Here is a 26,412-nt window from a genome sequence, read left to right as displayed (position 1 = left end):
GCCGGCCGGGCACCATGACCATGCCCTCGTGTCCAGGCCTCGCCGGCCGGTCACCGTGGCCGTGCCCTCGTGTCCAGGCCTCGCCGGCCGGGCACTATGGCCATGCCCTCGTGTCCAGGCTGCTCAGTTCCTTTCTGCAGAAGTGCCCTGCCCTGCGCTCCGCTCAGGGCTGAAAGGAAAACGGAATAAATATAGTTCTTGCCCCCCAGGTGCTTAGAGCAGGCGAGTGCGTGGCAGAAGGGATGCTGGGAACTGCCCTGATAAGAGACAGGTGGGGTGCGTAGAGGCGGGACAGGGCGCAGGACCTCCCTGCAGGGAGGAGCCCCCAGACGGGCGGCTTCCTGGACAGTGCCCCCAAGGCAGGCGGGGCGGCGGCCAACTCGGCGGCCGGGCGGGGCCGGGGCAGCGTCAGCGTCCTAAGGACAGGACACCTGGTCCCGGTGGTGCTGGGGAGCCACGGAAGGTGCCGGACGAGCAGGGATGTGGCGAGTTGGCGTGGAACGGCCTTTGAGGAGGCCGGGCTGGGGGACCTGCCGCGCGCCGCCGACGACCCCCAGGGCCCACTTCTTCCCGCAGGAAACATCGTGGGGATCGGACAGTGCCTGCTGCACGGCATGACCGTGGTCATCCGGAAGAAGTTCTCGGCCTCCCGGTTCTGGGACGACTGCATCAAGTACGAGTGCACCGTAAGTGAGGGGCCGCCTGCCCCCCGCCACCCTCGGCCGGCCGGCCGTGCACTGGGCAGCGTCCCTCGCACGGTGCGGACGGGGCGCGGAGGGCGGGTGCGGGACAGCCCCACAGCTGGCCGCGGGGGGCGGCACCGGGGGGCGGGGCGGTGCAGGTGGGGCAGCGCGAGCAGCCCCGGGCCCCCCTCACGCCAGTCGGCCCCAGATCGTGCAGTACATCGGGGAGCTGTGCCGCTACCTCCTGAACCAGCCCCCGCGGGAGGCGGAGAGGCAGCACCGCGTGCGCATGGCGCTGGGCAACGGGCTCCGGCAGTCCATCTGGGCCGACTTCGCCGGCCGCTTCCGGATCCCCCAGGTGGCCGAGTTCTACGGGGCCACCGAGTGCAACTGCAGCCTGGGCAACTTCGACAGCCAGGTGCGCCGGCCGGCCGGGCCGCGGGGCTGTGGCAGCCGGGGCCAAAGCCCTCGCCCCCCCGGGGCCCAGGTGCAAGTCTCGGTCCTTCCAGGTGGGGGCCTGTGGCTTCAACAGCCGCATCCTGTCTTTCGTGTACCCCATCCGACTGGTGCGTGTCAACGAGGACACCATGGAGCTGATCCGGGGCCCCGATGGCGTCTGCGTCCCCTGCCAACCAGGTCTGCCCCTCGGCCGGGGTCGGGGGTCCAGGTGGAGGGTTGGCCCAGGAGGGAGGTGGGCAGGGGAGACGGCGGGGAGCCCTGTCCTGGCTAGTGGCCGCCAGGAAGCCCTTCTGCGGGTGTCCTGTGTTTCTTCATTTCCCCTCCCTCCGTCCCCACACTCACCGTCCGTCACTCACTGCTCCCTCCACTCCCGCCTCCCTTCACCCCCCATCTACCCGTGTACCCCCCACCCACCCTCCGACCATCCCTCCCAGCCATTCATTGGTTCATTCACTCGTGTGGAGGTGCTGGTGACCCTGGCCTACCCCCCAGCGCTCTCCCCCCTGCCTGAGCCCCTCCTCTGCAAACGGGCTGACGGCTGCACTGCTCAGGGGCGCTTGGAGCACGCGTGTGCAGAGGCCCAGCTCTGTGGGCGGCGCAGAGGCTGGCTGCTGGCCTCGGCTCGGCTGCCCTGGGGAGCAGCCCCTCATTTCCCAGCGTGTCTGTCCACGACTCAGGCTAGACCGGTGTCAGACCTGCCCTTGGGCGCTGGAGGGAGAAGCACCGTAAGCTGTCAGGTCAGGGTGCAGGCAGCATGTAGGGCAGTGGGAGACAGGTCTCCCGGGGACGCCCGACATGCCGCCCCGCCCCCAGGCGAGCCGGGCCAGCTGGTGGGCCGCATCATCCAGAAGGACCCCCTGCGGCGCTTCGACGGCTACCTCAACCAGGGCGCCAACAGCAAGAAGATCGCCAGAGACGTCTTCAAGAAGGGGGACCAGGCCTACCTCACCGGTGGGTGGGCCCCCCGCCCCGGGCCTTGGGGGGTGCCGCAGGGTGGCGGGACGGAGGGGAGCAGAGGGACTTCCCTGCCTGGAGAGAAGCGCTCCCAGGACCCCAGCCAGCCCTGCCTGCCGCCTCCTTAGGCGACGTGCTGGTGATGGACGAGCTGGGCTACCTGTACTTCCGAGACCGCACAGGGGACACCTTCCGCTGGAAAGGCGAGAACGTGTCCACCACCGAGGTGGAAGGCACACTCAGCCGCCTGCTGGACATGGCCGACGTGGCGGTATATGGCGTCGAGGTGCCAGGTATGGGTGGGAGGTGCCAGGTGTGGGGGGAGGAGGTGCCAGGTATCTGGGGGAGAAGGACAGTCCACCAAGGCAGTGCAGACCCTTACCTCCATCCTGCTGTCCCCAGGAACTGAGGGCCGGGCCGGAATGGCTGCTGTGGCCAACCCCACTGGCCAGTGTGACCTGGAGCACTTTGCGAAGCTTCTGGAGAAGGAGCTGCCCCTCTACGCCCGCCCTATCTTCCTGCGCTTCCTGCCTGAGCTGCATAAAACAGGTCCACCCACCCCTGTCCAGCCAGCCAGCCCTCCCGCTGCTTTCTTAATAGACCTGGGGGTTGTCACTTGACTGCACCACAGCCTCACTGGCCTGTTGGTAAAGCGGCCTCCCCGGGCAGTGAGCAGCCAGGCCCCTGGAGAGAAGGCCGCCTGCTCGCTAGTCAGACAAGAGTAGCTACTGGGCCTCCTGTGTCCCAGGCACTGTGCTAGGCACGAGGAAAGACAGACATGCTCACAGGCCCTGGCCTTTCTGGAGCTTCTAGAGCCTGGGCAGGTATGGCACAGGACAGCTCCGGACTAGAGAGTATTGAGTGAAGCATTGCTGGAGGTGATGGGGTGGTGCTCCCTGAGGAGGGGTGTGTAAGCTGAGCTCTGAATGAGAGGGAAGCGCTGGGGCTGTGGAAACAGCCAGTGCAGAGCCCCTGAGGCCGGAGGGGTCAGGAGCTAGAGACTAGAAGGAGGCCCCAGGCAAAGCAGGTGCAAGGGGTTGGTTTTATTTGGGGGACAGGGAAGCCAGCAGGGGCCTGTCCTGGGCTACAGTGTTAGAGCCTAGACTAGCATTCTGCAAAGTGGTCTGGCTGCTGCCTGGAGAGGGAGAGGAAGAAGACTGCAGGCCCCAGGGGAGGGGGCCGGGCTGTCACCGTCAGCCCAGGAGAGGGGGTGGGTCTGCTGGCTTTGGCAGTGTGGTCCTGGCCGAGGGCTTGCCGGTGCCTCCTGGGGGCTCCCAGGGAGCAGGAAGTGCTGCACCCGCTCTCTTCAGCCCTGGCGGCTCCTGCCTGGCCCCTGGGAGCCCTTGAAGGAGGGGCGGGAGCTGGCAGGGACACTGGGACGAGGCTCGTGACCGCAGTGACCGAGACCGCAGGCCCCTGAGGGTTGTGATTTCCTGGCCCCTGAGGGTTGTGATTTCCTGGCCCCTGAGGGTTGTGATTTCCTGTCCAGGAGGGGCAGGGAAGCTGTCAGACCTCACGGGGTGTGGGGCAGCCATTAGGGCCCTGCTCAGCCGAGTGACTCTTGTGTGGGCCCGACTGGATTGCCGCTGTCACTCGGGGATCTGCCTGGGCCTCGGCGGCCTCATTTGCCATTGGTCCCAGCTGCCCAGCAGAACCTTCCGCTGTGGAGACGTGTGCTCCACGGCCGTGCAGCCGCGGCGGCCCCATGGCTCCGGGTGTGCAGCTCTGCCGTGGTCTCTTTGCCACAGCTCCTTGCAAGGCCAAACCAGCCCCGGGGCTTGAAAGGCCCCAGGGCCGCCGGAAAGGAGAGGCAGGCTCACCTGGTGGCGGGCCATGGGTCTAACCCTCCCCCCAGAAGGGCTCTGCCCCCCACCGCAGGCCCTCTGCATCGCCCCAGCTCTCCTCCCCGTGCGGTGAGGGCCCTGGGTGCTGGGCCCTGCGTTCACTGAGGCCTCTCCCACTGCTCCTTGCACCCTCAGGGACCTACAAGCTACAGAAGACAGAGCTGCGGAAGGAGGGTTTTGACCCCGCGGTCGTGAAAGACCCGCTGTTCTACCTGGACGCCCGGAAGGGCCGCTACGTCCCCCTGGAACGCGACGCTTACGCCCGGATCCAGGCTGGTGAAGAGAAGCTGTGATTTGCCCGTCTCTGAGGGCCGGCGGATGCTGGATCCAGAGCCCCAGCTCCCACCCCAGAGGGCTCCCGGGCGACGCCAGACCAAAGCGAGCAGGGCCCAGCACCTTGAGGTGCCGACCCCTCCCCCCAAAACTGCCAAGTGACTCACTGCCGCCTCTCCCTGCGCCCCCCTCAGAGGCTTTCTGTGAAAGCCCCACATCCAAGGCCCCTGCGCCCCAGGCTGAGACTGACTGGGCCTTTCAGGATGATGTCTTGCGTCAGGGCAGGGGAGGTGGAGGGTCGCCGAGCTCTCCCCAGGGAGTGAGGCCCCTGTAATTGGGACCGGCGGAAGCCCCAGACTCAGGAAGCCAGCAGAGTGGGCAGGGGCCCCTGGTCAGGCGGCCAGAGAGGAACCTGACTCCGGAGCTGCTCAAGTGCCGCTCAGCCCTGGCCGCCCCAGAGCGGGGGCCCTGCCCTTCAGCAGGGGGCCCACAGACACCCCCCCGCCGCATCCTCCTCTCCCTGGTAGCTGCCCGGCTGTCTCTGGTCTTGTCTGTGTCACCTCCGTCAGTCCTGGCCTGGCTATGAGGGAAGGAGGGGTGGGGGCGCTCAGGGGCCAATAAACCGCTGCCTGACTCCCTGCCTGTGTGCATGCCGTGGGCTCCCCCAGCCTGCTCAGGCCCCACCTCCAGCCGTCAGCTGACTCATCCATTGTTCACTTGGACTTGGGGATTGGCTGCAGGTAAGAGGCCGCAGCCCAGCCTGCAGTGTGGGGTCTGGCTGGGGCAGCCCCCCAGAGTCTGCAAGGTGTGAGGATTCCACCTGCAGTGTCACCAAGGAGCTGTGGCCTTGGGCTGCAGGCCGCCTCTGCAGGCCAGGCCTGCAGACCCAGGGAGCTGTCAGGAGGAAAGGGCAGGTCAGAGCCCTGGGGGGATCCCTAAGCCCCATCGCCAGACCCCTGCACTGCTGGTGCCTCGGTGTGGGCATGTGACAGCCAGAGCGGGGTGGCAAGCCAGCTGGCCCGGCTCGGAGCTGGCAGCACCCGCGGCCCACTGGGAAGGGGCCTGACACAGCCCTGGGCAGGGTCTCTGCTTTATCTTCACTGCAAGCCCTCACACAGTCTTGGCACAGTGAGTCGCCAGGGCTGGAATGCCAGCCCAGCTCCATGCCCTGCCCACACTGCCCTACCCACTCCTTGGCCCTGGAGCCGCCTAGGCCCTGGAGCGTGGCCCTGGAGCCGAGCGGAGGCAGCAGGGAAGTCTGCTTCCATTCCACACATGCTTGTGGAGCCAGCTGGGGGCCACACCCTGGGCCAGCAGCTGACAGTTTGGGTGGAGGTGGCCGGGACTGCAGATCTCGGTGCCTCCTGGGACAATGATTTTGAAAGCCCAGTTTGAAGCCTCTTTGGGGAGGAAGTGGGGTTCGGGGTTGCAAGTGGAGTTGGGCCCTTGCAGGGGAGGGAAGTGAGGCGCATCTGTAGTGTCCGAGTGTGGCCAGCAGAGGGCGCGTGGAGCTTGGCGAATCCCTTCTTGGCCAGGGACGGGGGGAAAGGAGGGGGAGACCCGTCTCACTCCCAAGCAAGAACCCAGCCCAGAGGGGCCCCCACCTCGTGGGCTTCGAGGGCCTTCCTTAACCTCCCTAGGAACTGGAATTGGCAGATCACGTGGCTCTGTGTCTTAAACTGGGAAGTGAGTGTTGGCCAATGGGAAGCAGCCCCCCCCCTTCCTTAATCCTGGTTAAACAGGCGCCACGGGGCAGCACAAATAGTGGCTCACACCTCCCAGTCAGGAGCCCAACAAGCTTGGGCTCAAGTCCATTTGTCCTGCTGAACGTGTTTCCTGTCCTGTAACTGGTCTTGGAATCCCTGGCCTGGGGTGGTTTTGAATCAGGTAGTGCAGACCGCTCAGCTCAGCATATGGTTGCAGAGATGAGATACTCAGGGGTTGAGACCCCAGGCCAGAACTGAGTGCACTTCTTGCCTTGGTGGCCCCGCCTACGGCCCCCCAGGAAGGCTGAGACCAGTGGGCCTCCTCCATCCCAGCCAGCCCGTAGCGTCTCCTTGCATGCCATGGGTGCTCCTGAAGTTAACAGCTGCTGTTTGTGGGCATTACTGATGTTGGTCATGCTTTGGGGCTTGCAGAGCACTGTGGGAGATTACTCTGTTGAGTCTACTCTGACTGGGCCCTGCAAAGGTGGCTCAAGCAGCCCACCTTTGGAGCTGAGAACAGGGATGGGGAAGTAGGGGCGGGTTTGCTGGTCTGGGGGGGCCTTTCAAGGACCAGTTCTCCAAAAACAGAAAGGGTAAGGTGTTCTAGACAGGAGCAGCTAAAATCGAGGCCTGGAGGTGTCAAGGGGAGCTTAAATCACAGTGGGCCCCGAGGGGGGTCTAGAGTTGCAAGATGTGGGAAGTGGCCCCTCGGCACCAGGGACTTGCACACCTCGAGTCTCTGCGCTCTGCCCGGCTATCCCCGTGTTGGGCCAAACCTGCTTCACTGGAGTTCCCAAGGGGCCCAGGGAAGCCTGCACCCCGGCACTTATGGGGCACCGCTTCGCGAAGTCTGTAACCACGCAGCTGTTATTTATGCCCATTCCACAGATGAGTAACTGAGGCTCGGGGAGGCAGGCCCCAAAGCCCAGTCTGAAAGCAGCTTCGGGTGCAAGTCCTGGCTGGAGCCTCAGCACCCCCACCTGCCCCCTGTGCCCACAGGCTGGAAGGAGCCAGCCCCCGGCGTCCCCGGAGGTCCCACCGCCCGGGCTGGGCAGGAGGCCGCGCAGGCCAGTGCTTGGCGTATCACTTTCAGTTCCTGGGAAGAAGGTTAAATACCTCCGAGGGGCCCATTGAGGCGGTGGCAGCCAAGTGACTTTCAAAGGGGCCTGAGTGCGCGGCCAGCCCCTCCCCGCGAGCCCAGGCCCCGCTTCCTCCAGGCCTAATGACATTCTGGGCTCAGCCCTCGTCTTTGGCGGCAGTTTAACCCGAGCCGGGGCGGATTTCTTTCTCACTGATCTCAGCTTGACACCCAATTAGCACAAGAATGGGAGGAGGAAGCCTGCGAGAGGCGCCTCCCAGCCTCCCGGGGCGCACGAGGGGGCTGGCGGGAAGACAAAGGGCAGTGGGCAGGGGGGCACCCGCGCCCTCGCCTCCCCCTGCCGACCCCACCATTGTCCCTCTAGGAGCTTCAGAGGCGACGGAGGCCGACGTTGGGGATGGTCATCCCGACTGAGGGGACAGGGAGGGGCCCGAGTCCCTCTTCTGCGTGGATCCCGGGGGACAGCATCTGGGTGAGCCCAGCCCCAGGGGAGGCCGTGGTCAGTAAGCAGGGCAGGGACCCTAAAGAGAAGACACCCGGAGTGGAGACCCGACCTGGGGCTCCCTGGCAAGTCAGCGATTCTGAGCCTCCGTTTTCTCATTTAAAAACTGGGTTTAATAACAGTTCCCATGAGGAACCCGGCAGGTGATGCATGTAAAGCCTCCGGCAGGTACAGAATGGTGTTCAATAAAACCCTGCTGAGTGACTATGTTAAGCTATTGTTGTTACTGATGAAGAGGTCCAGTCTGGCCTGGGCCCGGGGGCTGGGGCTTAGAAGTGGGAGCTGGCAGCCAGAGTGCACTGATTTAGCCAGGAGTGAGGGGAGCTGGAGCCCCGCAGCCTGTTGGGAAAAGCAAAGGATTCCTGCTCCCCCAGGAAGGGAGACATGCCCCTGGCCTCCTGTGCCCTGTCCCTGCCCACAATGCTTTTGGGCTTAGGTGTGACTTCTTCCAGGAAGTCCTTCTGATTCCAAGCCTGGATTCAGGTCCTCTGACAGGGTCCATGGGGCCTGGGGCCCTGGGGCCCTGGGCCCTGCCATATTGACATGAGGGTCCCAGGTGGCTCCTTTTCATACTTTTGTCTCCTCTAAGAACATCAGCCCCTTGGCTGGTGGCACAAGAGGTTAAGTCTCAGCACTATGAAGCACTGGCAGCCACCTGGCCAGGGAGTGACCCACAGGGTGCAGCACACCCCTCCTGTCTCCTGCTGCTCCCCTCAGCAGTGTGTTTCAGCTAATCCACCTGTTCTGCTCCCAACTCTGTCTCTGGTGACTCCTCCCACCCCACACCTCTGGCCTGTACCCCAGTTCTATATGCATAAATAAATCTTAAAAACAAATACCAGCCCCACCTGAAGGCTGGGCCCACTGGTTTTGCTACATCCCCAGTAGCACTGCACCCTAAAAGGTGCTCAGTGAGTTCTCGCAAGTGGTCAAGCTCTTCAAACGCTCTCAGCTGTCCCTGTGGCAGTCCGGGGGGTAGACAGCTCCCCACACAAGGTTTTCTAGGGAGGTAGAGAGAAGCCATTAAATGGCTCTGAGCAGGTGGGGAAGTGATTCTGTAGTCGCTGGCTTCCTTGCCAAGCACTTACCTAACTCCATGACCTACAAAGCGCCATGAAAGGTGTGTCAGGAAAGATTCCTGCCCGGGAGGAGCCAGTGGAAGGAGCTTAAAATATTTTCCTTAGAGGACTTTTAAGTGGCCACTCAGTTCCAGACCTTCGCAGGCTGGGAACACAGTTCCTGAGTGGGCAGTGAATACCCACGCTGGGCAGAGAGAGCGGGTCCTTCCATTTACCCAGGATTCCATTGCCCACTTGGAGGCCCAGAGCTGTGTCTCATTTGTCCTTGTTTTCCTGGTACATTGAAGGGATTCAGCTATCCTGGAATTAAGTTAGAGATTGAAGCCAGAACCAGAGAGGGGGAGACAGAAATTTGCAGGCCAGAGAAGTAGGTGTAGGTGAGAGGTGATTTATCCAGGACTGAGCTCCCAGCCTCTGGGGCTGATGGAGGAAAAGAATAGGAAATCTGAGGGTGACATCACAAGGTTAAAACCTGACTGATGCAAGGAGGTGGGGGCAGAAGAAACTCACATGACCATTAACCCAGTCACAGAGACTGTTGTATCAGACTGCTGTAGGGAATACCGGAAGCACAGGCTACCCCACACAGGAGTGGGCCCTCCCGCAGAGCAAAGGACTCTGCCAGGGCCGCACCTGCACTGGCTGGGGCAGCGGTCCTCTGCCCACGCGCTCTCCCTCCGCAGGGCGGCAGCCTCCTGCCTGCCTGTGACCTGCACCACACGGGGGCTTCTCTGCCCGGACCCCTCAGCAGGGGCCGCTCTCCTAAGGCCGCCCGCCTGGACCACGCAGGCCTCTCTCTGCAAACTTGTCCCTTCCGGGGCAGCTCTCTCTGCCTGCTTGTGCCTAGGCAAGTGTCCCTTACTCCTCGGTCCTGTTCCCTCATGAACCTGCTCTGCAAGTATAACTGAGTCTCTGTCTCGCGGAGAAACTCACCTGGGGAACTCGCCGCATGCCACTGAAAGGGGACCTCTAGGGACACTTTTCCCAGAGTGAACCCAAGGACCCCGAATTCCAAAAAAAATCAACATCAGGGCTCTGCAATTAGCAGCTGAAGAACACACCTAATTAACTCTACTCAGGGATGGCAGAGAATTTGGGATTCCAAATTCTGCTTAGAAAGCAGACTAGGGCCCTCCCTAGTGGCCCAATGGGTTAAAGTACAGCCCTACAAGCTTGCAGCAGCCACTTCAGTGGGAGTTCAATTCCTGGCCCTGGACGTGACCCATGTGGCGCGGCATACCTCTCCTGACCCACCCACTGCTCCCCTCAAGAGTGTGCTTCATCTCTCTAATTGTTCAGCTGTCCACTGTGTCTCTAGTGAATCCTCTCTCAGCCCCTGAACCTTTGGCCTGTACCCCAGTTCTATATGCATAAGTAAATAAATCTTAAAAAAATAAAAAGGTAGACTAATCCAAGTATGATGACTAGAAGGGGAGGGAATTGAGAACAATGCTGCAGGCACTGTTTCAGTGAGTGACAGGGGGACCCTACTAAGATAGGGGACACCGGCAAGCCTGGAGGGAGGCACAGCGCCAAGAACTGATCTGGTCCTCACTACAATCCCCACCTTATAGACGACTGCTACAGGACCTGCACAAAGACTCAGCGGGGAAGTGGTGGGAGCTGGATCTTATGCAGTTGACCTGTTAACCATTACCTCATTCTGCCCTGAAACAACAGGTTACTGCACCATACTCTAGCTATGTCAAGTTGAATTTATACGTGTTGCGGTATAGGTATACTTGGTTGCATTTCTGCCCTGGGCTTTTGTTAACCTACTGCAGCCAGAAAGGGATTTTTTTTTTTAAATATTTACGTATGCATACAAGATCTAGGGTGTAGGCTTGAGGTGCAGGGGGTGAAAGGATTCATCAGAGACAGAATGGAGAGCAGAACAGGCAAATGTACTGAAATACACTGCTAAAGGGAGCAGTGGGCGGGTCAGGAGAGGTCTGCTGCACCATGTGGGCCACCTCCCTGGACGGGTATTAAATTTATGCTGCAGTGACTGTGGCTAGCTGGCTTCATAGTGCTGCACTTAAGCAGTTGGGCCACCAGGGAGGGCCCAAGGTTTTCATTTTAAAGATGTGTTTTATTTATTTATGCATACAAGAACTGGGGTGTAGGCCAGAGGTGCAAGGGATGAGAGGATTCACCAGAGACCGAGTTGGGAGCAGAACAGGCAGATCCACTGAAATACACGGCCAAGGGGGAACAGCCTGAGAGACCTGGCCAGGAGGGAACTCAGGCCACAGTGACTGGCTTATCTTGTCAGTGCTGAGACTTTAACCCTTGCACCCCCAGGGAGGCCCTGATTGCTTATTTGCTACAAATTTAGTTTGCCCTTACCAGTCTGTGAGTGCCCTAAAGGCAGGGACCGTGCCTAAGAGTTCAGCACCAATCAAGAGAACGTGCGATCCAAGTCGACAGTGAAAGGGTGACTGGAGAGCGAGTCCCAAGCTCAGGTGAGAAATTTCTGGACTGTATATAAAGATTTGGGATCAATGTTAACTTAAGTCAAGACGCGTGGACAGGCTGGCTAAGCCCAGTGCCGACTGTGACATCTGTAACCAAGTCAAGATAAACTGCAACGTGCCTCTCAGCCACTGTACAAAGCCGAGACGCCTCCCCCAGCCCGATCGGGTTCACTGCACGAAGCCCACCGTGGCTCTCCGAGGCCAGTCCCGAAAATGCAGCGAGTGGCCCCGCTCAAATAGCCCTTCCCTGCCATCCTCCAATAGCTGAGAAGAATGATTTCCAGGGTCCCGCCTCTTCCGGCCGCGACGACAGGAAGTGGTGCTGGCGCGCCGGAAGTTGAAAGAGTTTCCCGTGAGCTTGCCTTCCTCAACATGGCAGCGCCCTTGTCAGTGGAAGTGGAGTTCGGGTGAGTCACAGAGCTGGGGCGCCGTGGGGATGGAGTGAACCCCTCGTGTCCAGAACTCCCCTTCTCTGCCTTGGAGCTTGTGGCGACCGAATCGCCGTGGCTCTCGGCGCCTTGCCTGAGCTGTGATTTCCGCCTCAGAGTCTCAGGGACTCGGTCTCCCTTGGCGACGAGGCCGTATGTCCGGAAATAGCGGCGCACGCCGCGGCAGGGAGGTGCGTTCTAATCACCCCCTCTCCGTGCCTTAGACCCCGCCTTGACCTTCAGTGCCAGGCCCGTTTCGGAGACTGTATGTCGGACATCTGCGCTTCGCGACCCGAGATGGGCCCCCCTTCACCCCCTGATGCCGCCCTTTGGGGCGCGTTTACACTTAGCCGTTCTTGGGGCCTTGATTCTCGTGGATGTGTGAACAAGACGGGACTCCCTTCTCTTTCTTCAAATTTGTGGGTGTTCAGTAGACCTGAGGTCCTTCCGGAACATTCAGTAAACTTGGTGACTGCCCTCTGCAGATCTTGAGTCAATGGGCGACACGGGGGAAACAACAACACATTATAGGGGACCAACTCTGACGTGCAGTAATGCGGGAATTGGGGCGCGCACACCAGTAACGGAGAAACAGATCCGGGAGGAAGTCTCACGGTTTTCTGCCTCTTGCTGACAGTGTCATGATTTCAAAACTGAGAGAAATTGTCCATCTTAGGGAGAAGGCCAGGAAACAGACCCGGAGGGAGTCACATGGAAACAACAGAGAGAGTGTGTGTGTGGTGTCGTGTCAGTGTAGAAAATCGGAAAACTCTCGGCTGGGAATCTCAAACGTCTGCCCATGACCGCCTTTCCTTCCACTGTATGCCCCCAGTTTCTTCCATGTTTTCCGTCCCGGGGTGGCTCGTGCACCAGTCATTTACTGTGTGCCTACCATGTGCCCGCAGTGAGCTGGGCACCGAGGGTACAAACATAAATGGAACTCTGTCCACACCCTCCATTTCTAAACCTTGAAAAAGGGAGTTGTGGCACGAATGGTCAGTACACTTCAATTGGCGACTTTGTTGTCTGCATCCCTTAGAACCATCCTGGTCAGGCCACTTGACCCTTCTTCACTGACTCTTGACTCAGTTATACCCCACATAACCTGGGGTTTCTAGACGGACCCTGGCTGCAGATTGCCCGTGTTAAGGCTTATCTGCCATCCCTTATCTTTCATTTTCACTGTGCCAAGCAAGGTGTTTGCAGTGGAGGCGTGTGCAGGAGATACTGTTCTTGCCCTCCAGAGCTTACACGCTAGCTTTATTACCCCTTCTCTGACTTGACCATCTCCAGCCTCAGCCTCCTAACCCCTAACCCCCAAGGGCAACTGTGGGTCATAGCAAGACAGGACAGCACTCCCCCGCCACCTGCCCACCTCCTAACCCCTGCCAACAGTGTCCCATGAGAGTTGTGGCTTCTCAGGCAAGAATGCCTCGGACGCGTGCCGACTCCTCTGGTCTTGCTCAATGCATGTTTTGCCCTTCATTTCCTGCGTGTTCACTCTGCACCTGAGCAGACTTACGAAGAGAGGGCCTTGAAGTGCGGGCTTGGAGGACACCCCTTTCCTGAGCACATGTGGTCCTCTGGCTTCACCAGCGCCGACAAAGTCCCTAGAAGACTGCTCAGCCTTCCTGCCGCATGTCAGTGGCCAGCCCAGCCATTCTGTCTTGCCTCCTCGGCTGTCCTTACGGCGCTTTCTCGGGTCACGCAGAAATCAGAGTCTATACAGCAGACTTGTTTTGTGGCCTTGCAGCCCAGATCCCTCTTCCTAGTGCCACTGAGGTCAGAGAAGTAGGAGAAATGGGCTTTCTCATTAATTTGGCGAATATTTCCTGAGTGTTTACTGTGTGCCCGGCCCTGGTTTAGATGGTGGGGTGGGGGAGAGTCAGTAAAATAGAAATAAAATATAGAGGACAAGCAAATGAAGATCAGTTACAAAAAGTGAAGGCAGTTTGGGGACCGTCCGTACCAGTCTGGGTACCAGGAAGTGGAGTGGGGAAAGTGACGTGTCCTTGGGTAGGATCCCTAGTTGGGTTTGAAGAGGAGGGGGCCTGGCTTTGGTCCTTCCCTGGGGCCACCCAGCTCCCTTGCCTGCCTCCCCGCATCACCCCAGAGGCTGGGCCTGCATCTTCTTCCATCCAGATGTGCTGACAGAACTGCCAGCTCCTCCCGCGGGGCTATACCGAGGTCACTCTGGGCCAGACTGGCTCTCCCTGTATCTGCTTGTGAAGGGAAAGGCAGCCTGGGCCTCTGAGCCTGGCACTGCCAGGGCTGGCCTCTCTGGCTTGTCTGCCTGGGTCTCAGTGGCGCCGGTTCCCACTCCTCTCCTCTGACCCCCAACTCCTGAGCCCCCTGCCTCCACCCTCCCCCACCCCAGCTGCCTCATGTGCCAGCCCCCACCCAGGAGAGAACGGGCCTCTTGGAAGGGGATAAATGGAGGCTCTGTGCGGGTTCGCAGCTGAAATGGCCCTGTGCGCGGCCACAGATGGGCCCCTCTCCCCCTCCACATTTCTGCGTCAACAAAGCGTGACCTGTTTGGATGACAGTCGCCCCATGTTTCCCCCGTGACAATGCTCGCCTTGCCTTTGCCTCCCAGCGGACTGGCTGAGGACACCTCTGTTCTTTGAATTTGGGGAAGGGCCGTGGGGTGGGAGGCATTGAGGCCGTCGAGTTTGTTACTGCCTTTTTAGTTAAGAGCCATGTGAGTCTGAGCTGGGGTCAGGAGGCCCAGGGAGAAAAGGGGTGCAGGCCCGATGGCCGCCTCATAGACTCTGGCTTCCGGATGTGGCTCCCAGCATCCCTGCTGTCCTCGCCTGGGCCAGGCTCTGGCCCACAGATGTGAACAAAACTCTGCCCTCTGGGGGCTTTCAGACCTCTGGGAAGTCTGGGTGTTTGTTTTGTTTTGTGTGTGTGTGCCCCTGCAAAGGCCGCTGGCATTGAGCAGAAACCAGTTAGAATTCAAACCCCAGTGCAGCCATTGCCTGTCTCACCTTGGTCTAGTCTCTTAACCTGCTGGCCTCAGTCAGCTTCTCCCTGGGAGGTGTTAACACTGCCTCCTTCTGCACCCCTCACTGGGATGCCGTGAGGCGGGGGGTGAATGGCAAGGTTATTGCTAGGCTTGGAGAAATCTCCCTCCTTCTCAGATGTGTCCTCCAGGCCAGCCCTGGGTGGACAGATGAGTTTTTTCTTTAGTTTTTTAATTTAATTTAATGTACTTATTTATGCACACAGAGCTGGGTGTAGGTCAGAGGTGTTGTGGAGGCGGGGTGGCAGTGTGAGAGGATTCACCAGAAACAGGAGCAGAACAGGAGGATCCACTGAATACACTCCTGAGGGCACAGCAGAGAGACAGGAGAGGTCTGTTGTGCCCTGTGGATCCCTCCCTGGCCGGGGATCGAACCCGTGCTGCAGTGGCTGCTGATGGTTTCACAGTGCTGTGCTGTAACCTGTTGCGCCACCAGAGAGGGCCCATAAGCAAAGCTTATTCTTATTTGCCTGCCAGACTGTCACATTTGGTACCCCAGATGATCCTGGACCTTGGCCTCTGCATCGCTGGGGGCCCCGCCCTGCCCTTGGTGTGCGTCAGCCACCTCCTGTTTGCAGACGCTCACCTGGCTCTTCTCTGCCTTCCTTTCCAGAGGCGGCGCGGAGCTCCTGTTTGATGGTGTGAAGAAGCATCAGGTCACCTTGCCCCAACAGGAGGAGCCCTGTGAGTATGCACTGTGTGAACCCCTCCGGGGACCACTGTGCCAGAGTCCGCTGGAGTCACTCAAGCTCCAGGTTCTGGCTTCAGATTGACTTGACTAGAGATCCCCGGAGAACCTCAGGCCTGTGGCCTTGCCTGCCCCACGAGGTGGGGTTGGGAGGCTGTCCCAGCAACGGCTGAGAGCAGGAAGCAAGCTGCGCCTCGCCATTCCGCTATGGCTAGGTGGCAGCAGAGACAAGGTCTCACGAAGGCAGCAACTCCCCAAGAAAGAAGCTGGCGAGGGGCTCCCCACCTGGGGATCTGAGAGTGAGCCTGCCAGAGGCGCTGGAGGGGCTGACTGAGGTAGACAGCAGGTTTCTCCGTTGCTCGTCGCAGCACTTGTCCGTCTTTTTTTTCTTTAAGATTTATTTATTTGTGCACACAGAACTGGGGTACAGGCCAGAGGCTCAGGGGCGGCGAGAGGCTTCACCAGAGACAGAGTGGGGAGCAGAACAGGCAGATCGATCAAGTATACTGCTGGAGGGAGCAGCGGGCGGGTCAGGAGAGGTCTGCTGCACCATGTGGTCACCTCCGGGGCAGGCGGGGATCGAACTCATGCAGAAGCGGCTTTAGCTTCTCAGTGCTGTGCTCTAACCCGCTGCGCCATCAAGGAAGGCCTGTCCGTCTTTCTTTAGCCAAGGAACACGGAGGACCTTCTGGGTGGCAGACCAGGTACCGGGCACTGGGGCGACCATGGCCCAGAGCCAATTCCTTCCCAAATCCCGGCTTTTGAAAAGTTACCCTTCCGCTGTGAATAGCAGCCTGGCCTAGGGGCAAGGCAGAGACCCCTCTGGGGGGCTGTGTGCCCCCGGAGCACTCAGGATGGGTGCTCTCTCCACTGAGGGCCAAGGGGCTCCTGGGGAGAAAGGAAACGGTGGCTGTAGGAAGTGGAACAGTGAGTTTCCTGGAGGTGGGGGGCCTCCCGCTGCAGTAGAAACTAGTCAAGTGAGGTGTGACAGGATTCTTCTGGAACGCAACACAGCTGCTGCCAGGAATCAAACAAGTGCCCAAATTCACTGGCTGCCACACTGTCCAGGCCCCCCTTGGGAGGAGAACGGTGTGCCGCCCTCAGGCTGGGAGACGCTCCCCAGGAGTTGAATGCTGCTCCCTTGCTCTGGGCTGGGCATGTGGCTGTGGGCTGAACTCTCAGTCCGGGGGGGTGACCTTGCCTCTAGTGGGGGTGAGAAAAGTGGCTGCTTCTTTGACAGCTGGCCTGCAGCCGGGAGGGGACTGGCCATCAGAAGGCCCCGAGATTCAGCCTAGGACGCCCAGGCGGCAAGTTTATTAAAACATCACAAGTTCTGATTCGTTTCCACGAATTTAATCATCCCAGCCCTTTTCCTTCATTGTTAGCTGAGTGCTCACTGGTGCCAGGGTTGGTAGTGCATGCTTTATCTTTCATGTGGTTGGCACGTACTGCGTTCCTAAAGGCCTCCTTTGTGCCAGGCACTGTACCAATTGGGTCAGTGCGACCCAAGCAGACTGCGGACTTGCCCTCCAGGGACTTGCAGTGTGATGGGGGTGGCCTCATACGCGAGGAGGGGCCCAGTAGCTGCTGTTATTATTCCCCCTCAGAGGCCCGTGGGTCTTACCCCTGCTCAGCAGCTGTTTAAACGGCAGCCCGGCACAAGGAACCATATTTGAGGGCCTCCAAGGTCCTTCCTGTTGCCATTTATCCCAAGAAGCTCCCCAGATTGCCCAGCGTCTCAGACCTGTAGTGTATTTTCCAGTGTTTATGTTTTCATTCATTTACTCACACCTTCAACAGCTACTTATTTTAATTTTCAAAATGATCCCAGGGCCCTCCTTGGTGGCGCAAAAGGTTAAAGCGCAGCACTATGAAGCTGTCTGCAGCCACTTGCAGCACAAATTCGGTCCCTGGCCAGGGAGTGACCCACATGGCGCGGCAGACCTCTCCTGACCCGCCCACTGCTCCCCTCACCGGTGTACTTCGTTGACCTGCCTGTTCTGTTCTGCTCCCCACTCTGTCTCTGTGTATACTTTCACCACCACCACCCCTTGCACCTCTGCCCTGTACCCCAGTTCTTATGTGCACAAATAAATAAATCTTTATAAACAAACCATGATAAAAATAAAAGATGACCCTACTCAGCATTATCAATTATCAGGGATCTCATCCTCAGCCAATGTAACATGCCCAGTCACTCAGATCGTGGGGCTAAGGCCCCCAGGATTTTGATCCTCAGCCTCATTGGGGGTTGGGTGGCGGCCTCTCCTTTCACTCTGGCGTGAAATGGTGAAAGCAGAGGAGGCCGCTGTGGCCCCTTGTCCATCTCCGGGCCTCGACTGGGACCTCTACATGGGACTCCTCGCCCTGCTCTTCTCAGGCCACATCGCAGCCAGGAGACTTAGCTGCCAGGCTTACTCGGCACCGGAGCGCGGCCTGTCTTACTCGCCCTCCTCCCAGCCAGCGGTCTGTCACCTGGCAGCCTTCCCAGACCAGGGGCTGCCGCTTGGCCGAACAGGTCTTGGCGACTTCGGCAGGGAAAATAGCAGCCTTAGGACTGTGGATTGTGACAAGTCTCAAAAACAAAGGGGCTCCAGCCTAGTCCTGGGCCAGGGGAGGCTTCCAGCCCGGCCAAAGCAGTATGCGGGCGCGGGTCACCTCCCCCTGTAGGCCCTGTTTCCCCAGCTGTGAGGTGGGAGGCCGGGCTGGCTACCTGTGTGACATCCAGGGTTGCTTCCAGATCTGAGTGTGTGCAGGTCCATGACGCAAGGCATGTTGATCCAGTAAGAAGTTGTGGGGTCGGGGGTGTAGTGCTGGCGGGTGCTTAACAGTCAGTGCCGGGAGCAGGCAGCTCCTTGACGGGCAGGGTGGGAGGTGCCCACCTGTCTGGGACAGAGAGGCCTTGGCAATGGGCCTTTATGCTTCAAGGACCCCTTTAGCTCCAAGCTCCCACCCTGAGGCTGATCAGCGGCCTGAAGCAAGCCCAGAGTGTTTGGGAACAGGCTATCCATGCATGGGCAGTACCTGCCCTGGCCCCCAGGAGGAAGTGGGTCTACTTCACCTCTGCCTGCCCCTCAGAGGCAGTCTGGAAGGTGGCTGGGGAGGGAGGGCAGGCGCTTCCAGCAAGCTCCTGGGCTCTTTAAACTGCTTAGCATGCATTTCACAGCCGCCTGGGCCAGCTGTTCCTTTCTCTGCTCTGCGGCCTGTTTGCTGATCCCCTCCAGCACCTCCCTTCTCTCCTCCCACCCCTCCCAGCCCCTGTGCAAAATTGCTTTTGAAAAGATCCACTTTCTGCTTAATTAAACAATGAGGAGCGTCCCCTCACACATCTGTAAACCTCCTTCTGAGGCCAGTTTAGCCCACAAACTGCTCCTTTCTTCCCCCCATTCACTTGTAAATGGCCCCTCTGATGTTCCTCTACCCCCTCTTCTCTTCTCTTTTACTCCCCCCACCCCAGTTCTTTCTTCTCCCTGTTCAAGGAAGGCCTGGGGTGGACTCCCAGAAGAGGAGCCCTGAGCATGGTGGACTGGGTGAGGACCTGCACAGCAGGCTCAGAGAAGGCGCCAGGTCTGAGGGCCGGGCCCCAGTGAGCGCCAGCAAGGGGACCCGCCCCGGCTTGTGCGCGGGACTGAGGGCCCACGGCCTTCTCACAGGAGATGTGCACTTTTCTCTCCCACACCCTAAGAGGCTAAGGGCTGGAATTGGCACCTTTGGGGGCTTTGCCAACAGCCGAGGACAAAGCCACGGTGAGAGGCAGCCAGGTGTCCTTTGCCAGCGGCCTGGGGAGAGGACCCCAAGTCACTGTGGGCAAAGGGCCCTTCTTCCTGTGAGTTGACCTCTGCCATGCCCCAGGCTAGTTTCTGCCTGGACATCCCAGCAGTTCTTTGGGGTTTGTGTTTCTTTCTCCATTTGCTCAGGGTGATAGAAGAGAAATGGCACTGTCACCACCAGTAAAAAAAGTAATGCCCAGCTCATGTCCACTGTCCCCCAGCCCTGACGTATAGTAGTTGCTCAATAAATATTTGTCGTGTAAGTAAGGGCCTGGGACCCTAGCCAGCAGAGTTCCCTCCCTGGGCCAGGAGGCAAGCAGGCCTAGGGAGTAAGTGTGAGGTGCCCTGCCCACCTCTACCAGAGCCTCCCAGACTGCTAGCCCCACGCTGCTGCTGAACCCTCCTCCCGGCCTTTGGAAGCCCACCATCTGGCTTGGAGGCTATTTGCATATCGTCTGGGCCTCCCAAGCCTAGCAGGATGTCCCAGGGGGTGTGTTTCAGGCCAGGCCTAGTGGCCCTTGCAGCCTGCGAAGGGAGCCAGAGTTCCACCTCTCCCCACCCCCAAATCCAGGCATGGGGGAACAATACGGTGGTGATGAGGGGGCCTCACCATGGTAACAGGCTATCAAGAATGTGGGCAGGCCTGGGGGTGTAGAGGAGGGAGGGAATGACCTCAGCGAAGAGGAGCATCATGATAAATGAGCCGCCTGCCGCGACTCACCCCCAGCCCATCCCTCTGGGACTCCAGGACGGTGCCTGCCGTGGCTGGGGTGACCCTCCGTGACCGCAAGCCTCTGCTAACCCTGCCTGTCCAGAGGGGAGCAGAAATCTTTGGGGGAGCCAGGTTTGGTAACCCATGGGGTCCCACTCTGCAGGGGCGGCCAACGGTGGCCCACAGGCCAGACAGAGCCCTGTCCTCACAGAGTCTCAGTGCACACAGCCCGACCCCGCCCGCCAGCGCTGGCTGATGAATGTGTCAGACCCCGGCGGCTCTATCGAGCGGCCACAAGATGTATGGGCTGGCGGCCCACCAGACAGTGCCAAGATGGAGGCCCAGGGGAAGCCTCTGAAGCCTGGGCCTCGGGGGCATCCAGCCAGAGTCCGGATGGAGGGCCTTTGGTCAGAGGCGGCGTTCCTCCCTCTGCCCACTCCCGGGCCTCGAGGATGCTAGTCTGCTTTTGGGTAAAAAGTAGGCATTAAAACTAGAAGGCAAAGGCTCGGCCCCTGGGCACTGTGCCCCTGGCCCTGTGCTCTGCTGGTGTGCCATCCAGGAGAGTCGGCACAGGGCAGAGCAAATCAGCCCATCGTGGGCAGGCGTACTGAAGTCTAGCTTCCTTCCTGCCCCAGCAGTGCCCAGTGTGCCCACGGCGGGGGAGGGCCTTCAGGCTGCAGGGCCCGAGCGGCAGTCAAGCTGACCCTCTCATCCCTGGCCGAGTACCTGGACGCTGAGTCAGGCCAGACACCCGAAGTGCTGCCAGGGCCCTTCTCCAGCTCAGCCAGTCCTGGGCCAGGGCAGTGGACCCCCCTGGCCCATCCACGTGGGGCCCGGCGAGCCCCGCTGCCTTCCAGGGACTGGTTTGGCTGCAGACCTTATGTCTGCAAGTGTCAGGGAGAGAAGCAACTCCCGCACCTCAGGCTGCTAACGGGCACAAAACTGACAGGCAGAGGTTCCAAGGAGTTTCTAGGGGCAGGTCCCAGCGTGCCGTGGCCCTGGGAACTTGCTTTTCAGAAAAGGAGAGGGGCTTCTGGGGACAGGTGGTTCTGAGCCAGACACGACGGGCTGAGCGTGTGGCCCAGAGCCACAGAGACCGAGCCCAGTGACAGGTGAACGGGGCCACCCTTTCGACCCCGAGCCTCTTGTCTCTTTGGGGTTGTCAGCCCCTGGTTCGAGTGGTGGGGTGCTCTGTGAAGGGGGAATGGCGGCTAGTGATTTGTCAGCGTCTCTGGCTAGTGAAGGATCCTTCTCTCCCTCTGCCAGAGGAAATTAACTGATGCTATCGGCTCAGTGATTGTTTTTCTTCCCTCACAAAGGGAAATATATGCAGACCCCTCCCAGAGCAGAGCCTGCTCCCCATCTGGGACTGGCTGGAGAGATAAAGGTGGAGGGGCTCCTGCAGGCCCATCGGGAGCCTGTCATCTTCTGGCACAGAGGGTGAGGCTCTCTCCCCCCTTTCCCATGGGACAGTCCCTCCTGCTGCCCTCCTTGAGTCCCCTTGCCACCCCTGCAAGCCATTAGCACCCAGGTGCCACGCTCTGCAGGGCTGACGTGTCACTCGCCTCTCCCACCCATTTGCCACGCTCTGCAGGCCTGACGTGTCACTCGCCTCTCCCACCCATTTGCTCACTGCGCACCCACACATGCAAGGGTTGTGTCATAAAGGCCCTGTTAGGCCCACGTCCATGTCCTTCCGGTCCAGGCGAGGCTCGGGAGGCCAGAGCCTTTTGGGTTTGACGAGAGTGTGTTCTGTCTTACTCTGCAGGGGACATCCGGAACCTCCTCGTTTGGATCAAGAAGAACTTGCTGAAGGAGCGGCCAGAGTTGTTCATCCAGGGAGACAGTGTGTGAGTGCCTCGCTTCCCTTCCCTGAGGGTGGGTGTGGGGAGGAGGTTGGGATCTCTTGCAGGGTGCAGCCTTCCCTAGCCTGTTCTCCCGTCAAGCATCCTCTCACCCCACCAGGGAGAACACTTTGGTCCACCTCTGTAGAGGTTTATTTCTGTTTTCTCGTTGCCATACTCGATGTTGGTGGGGCTTTAAAAGCCTGGGTAACAGGGGACTTGGGGTCTACCTCTGGCTGCCACAGACTGTTCTCAGGCCCTTAGGTAAACCACTTCCTTGTGTGACCTCAGCTCCCATCTCAGGCAGAAAGGAAGACAGAGTGATGCTTCCCAAGGCACCTTTTATCCCTTGGCAATCTGGGGCTCACTCTTGCTCTCCTAAAGAACATTCTGGGTAATGGAAATGTTCTGTGTCTGTGCTGGCCATGTGGCAGCTGCCAGGCCCTTGGGGCTGCTGAGCCCTTGAAGTGTGGCTCTCGTGACTGAGAAACTAAAGATCAATTTTATTTCATTTTAGCTGAAATGAGACTAGTAGATACTGAATAGCACAGGGGAGTCACACACACAGACACCTGCCCCCCAGTATAAAGCTAAGCCCGGGCCCAGGCCCAGCTCTGCCTCCTAGGAAAGGAGCCAAGTTTCACATGCCAGGAAGTCACTTCCAAAGCAAGGCTGGCCGCGCGTGCCGGAGGCCGACGGGGCGCTTGTGGGGCTCAGACTGCTGTTCAGCCTCTGGCTCCCCCAAACACAGGGAGGCCACCCCCTGACACCACAGTGCTCCTGGGGCTGCTGGTGGAGCCAGGCGCGGTGTTAGCCTGCCCCACCCTACGCCCCAGGCTGCTCTGGAGGCCTTGCAAGGTTAGACCCCTGGGAAAGTGCTCACGTCACCCCCACAGACCCTTTCCCAGTAGGCATCTCACATGCACACCCCTTCGTCCTCCACACATTTTGGGAGGATGGACGTCATCCCCTTTGTAGAAGAGGAAACTGATGCTCGGAGAGACCATATGGGAGGTGGCACCAGAATCTGCACCCACTTCCCCCAGCCCCCACACCATGACTGTCTGCCCTGGTTCCTTTATGCTGACTTGTCGCATCCACTTCTGAGGGGACTTTCCCCCCAGATCTGCCTCAGAAAAGAGGCTCCCAAATGGTTAGGCTGAGCCCCCCCCACCCCCCTCTGCCCCGGCCTCCGCTCCCCACTGCTCACCACCGTCTTCCCCACAGGCGGCCAGGGATTCTGGTGCTGATTAACGATGCCGACTGGGAATTGCTGGTCAGTACCTGGGGGTCCCCCTGCCCCCATCCCCCGCCTCTTGGTCCCCTCCTCAGCTCCTCAGGCTGGTTGGCTAGTCCTCTGTCCTGCTCTGGCTCCAGAACGAGGCTGCTTGAGTCTCCTGCCCGAGTCAGGAGGAAATGCAGCGCTGGGGAGCTTGCCACCCTCCCAGAGATGTGCCAGCTCATGGGCAGGGCACCCATTTTTCCAGTAGCTTCTGTCTTTCCCAGGACAGCCACCCCTCCCCATCCCCAGCACCTGGGTGAAGCTGGAGAGGCACCCTGACCGTCTCCTTTCTCTCCTGGGCCAGGGGGAGCTGGACTACCAGCTGCAGGACCAAGACAGCGTCCTCTTCATCTCCACGCTGCACGGCGGCTAGCCCCCAACTCCTGGTCCGGGGGGGGGGGGGGGGGCCGGCAGCCGGTCCCTGGGGCCTCCCGGGCTCTGCCTGTCCCCCGGCTGCTGGCTTCCCTGCTCTGTCCCCAAGCTCCCGCCAGGCAGGGAAAAGAGGCCAGGTGCTAAAAATGGGCCTTTCTCCCGTTAGCAGGGCGGGGGGCAGGCTGGTGTCCCTGCTCTCACTGCAGCTGAAGGGGGGGAGGCCACCCCTCGGTTTGTCGCGGGGGAGTGCTCTGTGGCTGGGTCACCTGGCCTTCTACCCTTGTGTCTCAACCTAAACACTGAGTGATCACTGGCAAGGCACTCTGCTCCAGACCCCAGCGTCTCCAAGGGAAGATGGATGGACCTGAATAACTGGCGGAAGCCCCGCCATCTCAGAGATTGAAGGAGTCTCCGCCTCAGTTTCCCCATCTGGAGAGCAGAGGGCTCTGTGTGTCCCCCACTGATATCATTATGGAACCCCAGCTGGGGTCCCCTATTCAAGGCTGGCCCCCTCCCCCCCATCCAGCAGCTGTTCTTCCAACCACACCCCTCCTCCTGCTCCCCCCATCCCCAGCCCTTGACCCTGGCCGGCCTCCCCTACACACAGGCCACCAGATGGGCTCCTGAGACCCTCCCCCAGCAAAGGCTGCGGCAGCTCCTGCGGATGTGGCAAGAGGGAGGGTGTGTGCTCTACCTTGGACTGGCAGATAGAGGCCTGCGTGCCTCCGTTTCCTCCTCTGCAGCTGAACATGACTGCACCTCAAAGCCAGGGAGATACCTGAGGGCACAAATGTCAGCACCCCAGCCTGCCACCACCTGCAGGAAGCAGGATGAGGCCGGCGGCACCTGGCAGGCTAGACCTTTCTCGTCCCTCCATCCTTCCTGGAGTCTTGGGGGCCTCACTGCCTGCCACAGCTGGCCTTGGGCAAATAAAAGACTAGGTTGTTTACTAGCCTTGCCTGGAACTTCCTAGAAACTAGTGGCACCCCACAGACCCCCAGGCCATGGTCTGTGGTCCAGTCTCTCTGTCCTCAGCCTCAACCCAAAAAGGAGACAGAGGCTGAAACCCAGACTGTCACAGAGGGGGTGATCTGATGGGGCCTCTGGAGAAGGGGAGGCAGAGAGGTCTGTGCGGACCAGCCTGGGGCCAGCACACTTCTCTGCCCACCGCTTGTCTGAGACCAGGCTTTGTCCCACAGCTGCAGCTCGCCCCAGAACCCAGAAGAGGGGGTTCCTATAAAATTGCTAAGTACCCCCTGAACTTCCCCTGACCTGGAGAAGAAGCTTTGTTTGGTGAAGGAAGACCTCATTTAAAAAAAAAAATTAGGGCGTGAGCCTCATCCCATGTAAACGCTGCTTTTCAGGAAGTGTCAACAGTTTGGGATGGAGTTTGTCCCACTCTGGAGGTGGAGGTGCCACGAGGTTGTCCCAGAAGCTGTGTGCTTCAGCCTCCAGGCTGAGGGCACTGAGCCCTCCACTGGTGAGCTCCCTCGGCAGGTGGGAGCCCCTGGATTTATGTGTAGGTGGGGCAGCCATGTTGGGAGCTGGCCAGCGGGTTGGGGTCCAGGTATCTAGACGCCCTCTGACCGCCTTGAACCGCACTAGGTGTTGGGTTCCTGGACGCTGCTGGGAACAGAGCAGGGCACTTGAGCTCGCTCCCTGGAGCCTGACTTTTAGAGGATTGGCCAGTCCCCTGATTCTTGTAACCAGAGACCCTCCCTGCCCCCAGCCCCACTGAACTTCAGGAGTGGCCTGTCGTCCTGCACGGGTGTCCAGAGTCCTGGAAAGTGGGCTCTGGGGTCCCATCCCCAGCTGCACTGGGGCCGGGCAGGTAGCTGTGGGATTCGGGCTGTCCCTTTCTCCACCACAATCCTGTTAGAGGGGAGTAGGGCAGAAAGATGGGCTGGGAAACCAGATTGTTGGCGGCAGTGAGGTAGCCCAGTGCCTGGGCTGAAATTGGCCCAGCCACTCTCCACAGCATGTGGGGTCATTTTCAGCCAAGAGTTAGAGGGTCGGGGATAGGTGACCAGGGCCCGGCCCCAACAATACCCAACTATACCCAACTGACCCCCAGCTACTGATCCCCATTTTTGAGGAAATAAAGGAATAAACGAACCCCACTATCTCCGAAGATTTGTCTTTAATTGATAGGATTCGTTTGTCCAAGTTCTGTTTCCAAAGCCGCCTGGCTGCAGCGCCTCATTCCCGACCCTTCTCCGACTCCCCCAGCAGTGGCTGGCAGAGGCTCAGCCCCTGGGGTCTGTCTGGAGGTGCTGGTGGGAGGGCTCGCCCGGTTTATTGGGGACTTAGGGGTTGCTTTAGGCTTTCTGGTTTTCGGGGTTAGTTTAAAGCCAATTCAAAACGAGGTAGCAGCGCAATCTGCCGGCATCTTCTTTCGCCCGACTTGCTGCGGCTGGGTCCGAGCGCCGGCTCCCCGACCATATTCCGGCCGCTCCGCCACCTCCGTTCCCGGCCGAAATTTGAAAAAGGAAAAAAACGACGCCATCGACTGGAGGACCCCGCCAGCCAGGACTGGTCACCCGCAGAGGAGGAGGAGAAGGAGCAGGACGACGACAACGACGAAGCGGGTGGCGGCGCTGGCGCCAGGGACCGGCGTCCCTCCTTGGCGCGCCGGCGGCCCGGGCGCGATCCTCGAGCTGGGGCCAAGCAGCCGCCGCCCCCAGGGGTCTTGCCCGCGTCCAGTTCCGTCCCTGCACCCCCGCCCCTGTCGCACCGGGAGCTCAGCCACAGATGTCCAGCCACAATTCTCGGTTGGCCGCAGACTCGTACAAGAATTGCGTTTGGACAATCAGTGGCGAAGCCCCTGAGTTCGGGGCCCGGTCTCCTGCGAGGTTCCACTTCGCTCCTTCGGAAGCTCAGGACAGGAGATCTGCGGAGCTGCGCATCCAGCCGCCTCGCGGACCTCGGCAGTGGCGCCCATCCCGCGGTAAGGTGGACGAGCAGGCACGCGGGCCGACCCGGCGTGGGGATCCCCATCGTCCTGGCGTGGGTCTCCTTCGGTCGCGGCCCAGGGTCCCTAGAGTAGCCCGCGTTGGGTCTCGGCTTCGCCCCAGTCAGGAGAATCTCCTCTGTCAGGCCCGGGGAACCCCGACTCCCTTTCCCCGCCCCCAGCCGGGGCTCCTCGGGCTCGCCGGGAATCTGGAAAGCAGGAGCCCGCGGCCGGTGGCATTTCCGAGCCTGCGTCCGGCTGCCGG

General features: G+C 60.1%; 3 protein-coding genes across 4 annotated transcripts in view; all 3 read left to right on the top strand.

The window, feature by feature from the left end:
• SLC27A4 (solute carrier family 27 (fatty acid transporter), member 4) overlaps nt 1-7,733 on the top strand; it is a 14,052-nt gene extending 6,319 nt beyond the window's left edge. For both annotated transcript variants that reach the window (XM_004677288.2, XM_012721420.1), the window contains exons 7-13: nt 577-686; nt 892-1,101; nt 1,193-1,319; nt 1,956-2,093; nt 2,225-2,389; nt 2,499-2,645; nt 4,076-7,733. In XM_004677288.2, the coding sequence (XP_004677345.1) occupies nt 577-686; nt 892-1,101; nt 1,193-1,319; nt 1,956-2,093; nt 2,225-2,389; nt 2,499-2,645; nt 4,076-4,233 (1,055 nt within the window). In that variant the 3' untranslated portion in view covers nt 4,234-7,733. The remainder of the gene's footprint in view (nt 1-576; nt 687-891; nt 1,102-1,192; nt 1,320-1,955; nt 2,094-2,224; nt 2,390-2,498; nt 2,646-4,075) is intronic.
• A 3,680-nt stretch (nt 7,734-11,413) lies between these two features.
• Nucleotides 11,414-25,320, top strand: URM1 (ubiquitin related modifier 1). The gene is made up of 5 exons (XM_004677287.2): nt 11,414-11,483; nt 15,143-15,213; nt 21,468-21,549; nt 22,771-22,819; nt 23,130-25,320. Exons 1-5 carry the CDS (start codon nt 11,449-11,451, stop codon nt 23,196-23,198), a joined length of 306 nt encoding a protein of 101 aa, XP_004677344.1. The 5' UTR covers nt 11,414-11,448; the 3' UTR covers nt 23,199-25,320.
• LOC105853268 lies at nt 24,732-26,387 on the top strand. Its single transcript, XM_012721207.1, has 2 exons — nt 24,732-24,764; nt 25,542-26,387. Exons 1-2 carry the CDS (start codon nt 24,732-24,734, stop codon nt 26,241-26,243), a joined length of 735 nt encoding a protein of 244 aa, XP_012576661.1. The 3' UTR covers nt 26,244-26,387.
• The last annotated feature ends 25 nt before the right edge of the window (nt 26,388-26,412 follow it).

This window comes from Condylura cristata, unplaced genomic scaffold, assembly GCF_000260355.1.
Source record: "Condylura cristata isolate star-nosed mole 26May11 unplaced genomic scaffold, ConCri1.0 scaffold00006, whole genome shotgun sequence".
Lineage (NCBI taxonomy): Eukaryota > Metazoa > Chordata > Mammalia > Eulipotyphla > Talpidae > Condylura > Condylura cristata.
This window is presented reverse-complemented; position numbering and strand designations above follow the sequence as displayed.

Excerpts from the sequence above, each read along its gene's own strand:
- LOC105853268 (XM_012721207.1), top strand. The coding sequence starts at position 24,732 with ATGTTGGGAGCTGGCCAGCGGGTTGGGGTCCAG. Across the intron at positions 24,765-25,541 it reads GCCAGCGGGTTGGGGTCCAG|TTTAAAGCCAATTCAAAACG; the intron begins GTATCTAGACGC and ends TTTCGGGGTTAG.
- URM1 (XM_004677287.2), top strand. The coding sequence starts at position 11,449 with ATGGCAGCGCCCTTGTCAGTGGAAGTGGAGTTCGG. Across the intron at positions 15,214-21,467 it reads GCCCCAACAGGAGGAGCCCT|GGGACATCCGGAACCTCCTC; the intron begins GTGAGTATGCAC and ends CTTACTCTGCAG. Across the intron at positions 21,550-22,770 it reads TTCATCCAGGGAGACAGTGT|GCGGCCAGGGATTCTGGTGC; the intron begins GTGAGTGCCTCG and ends TCTTCCCCACAG.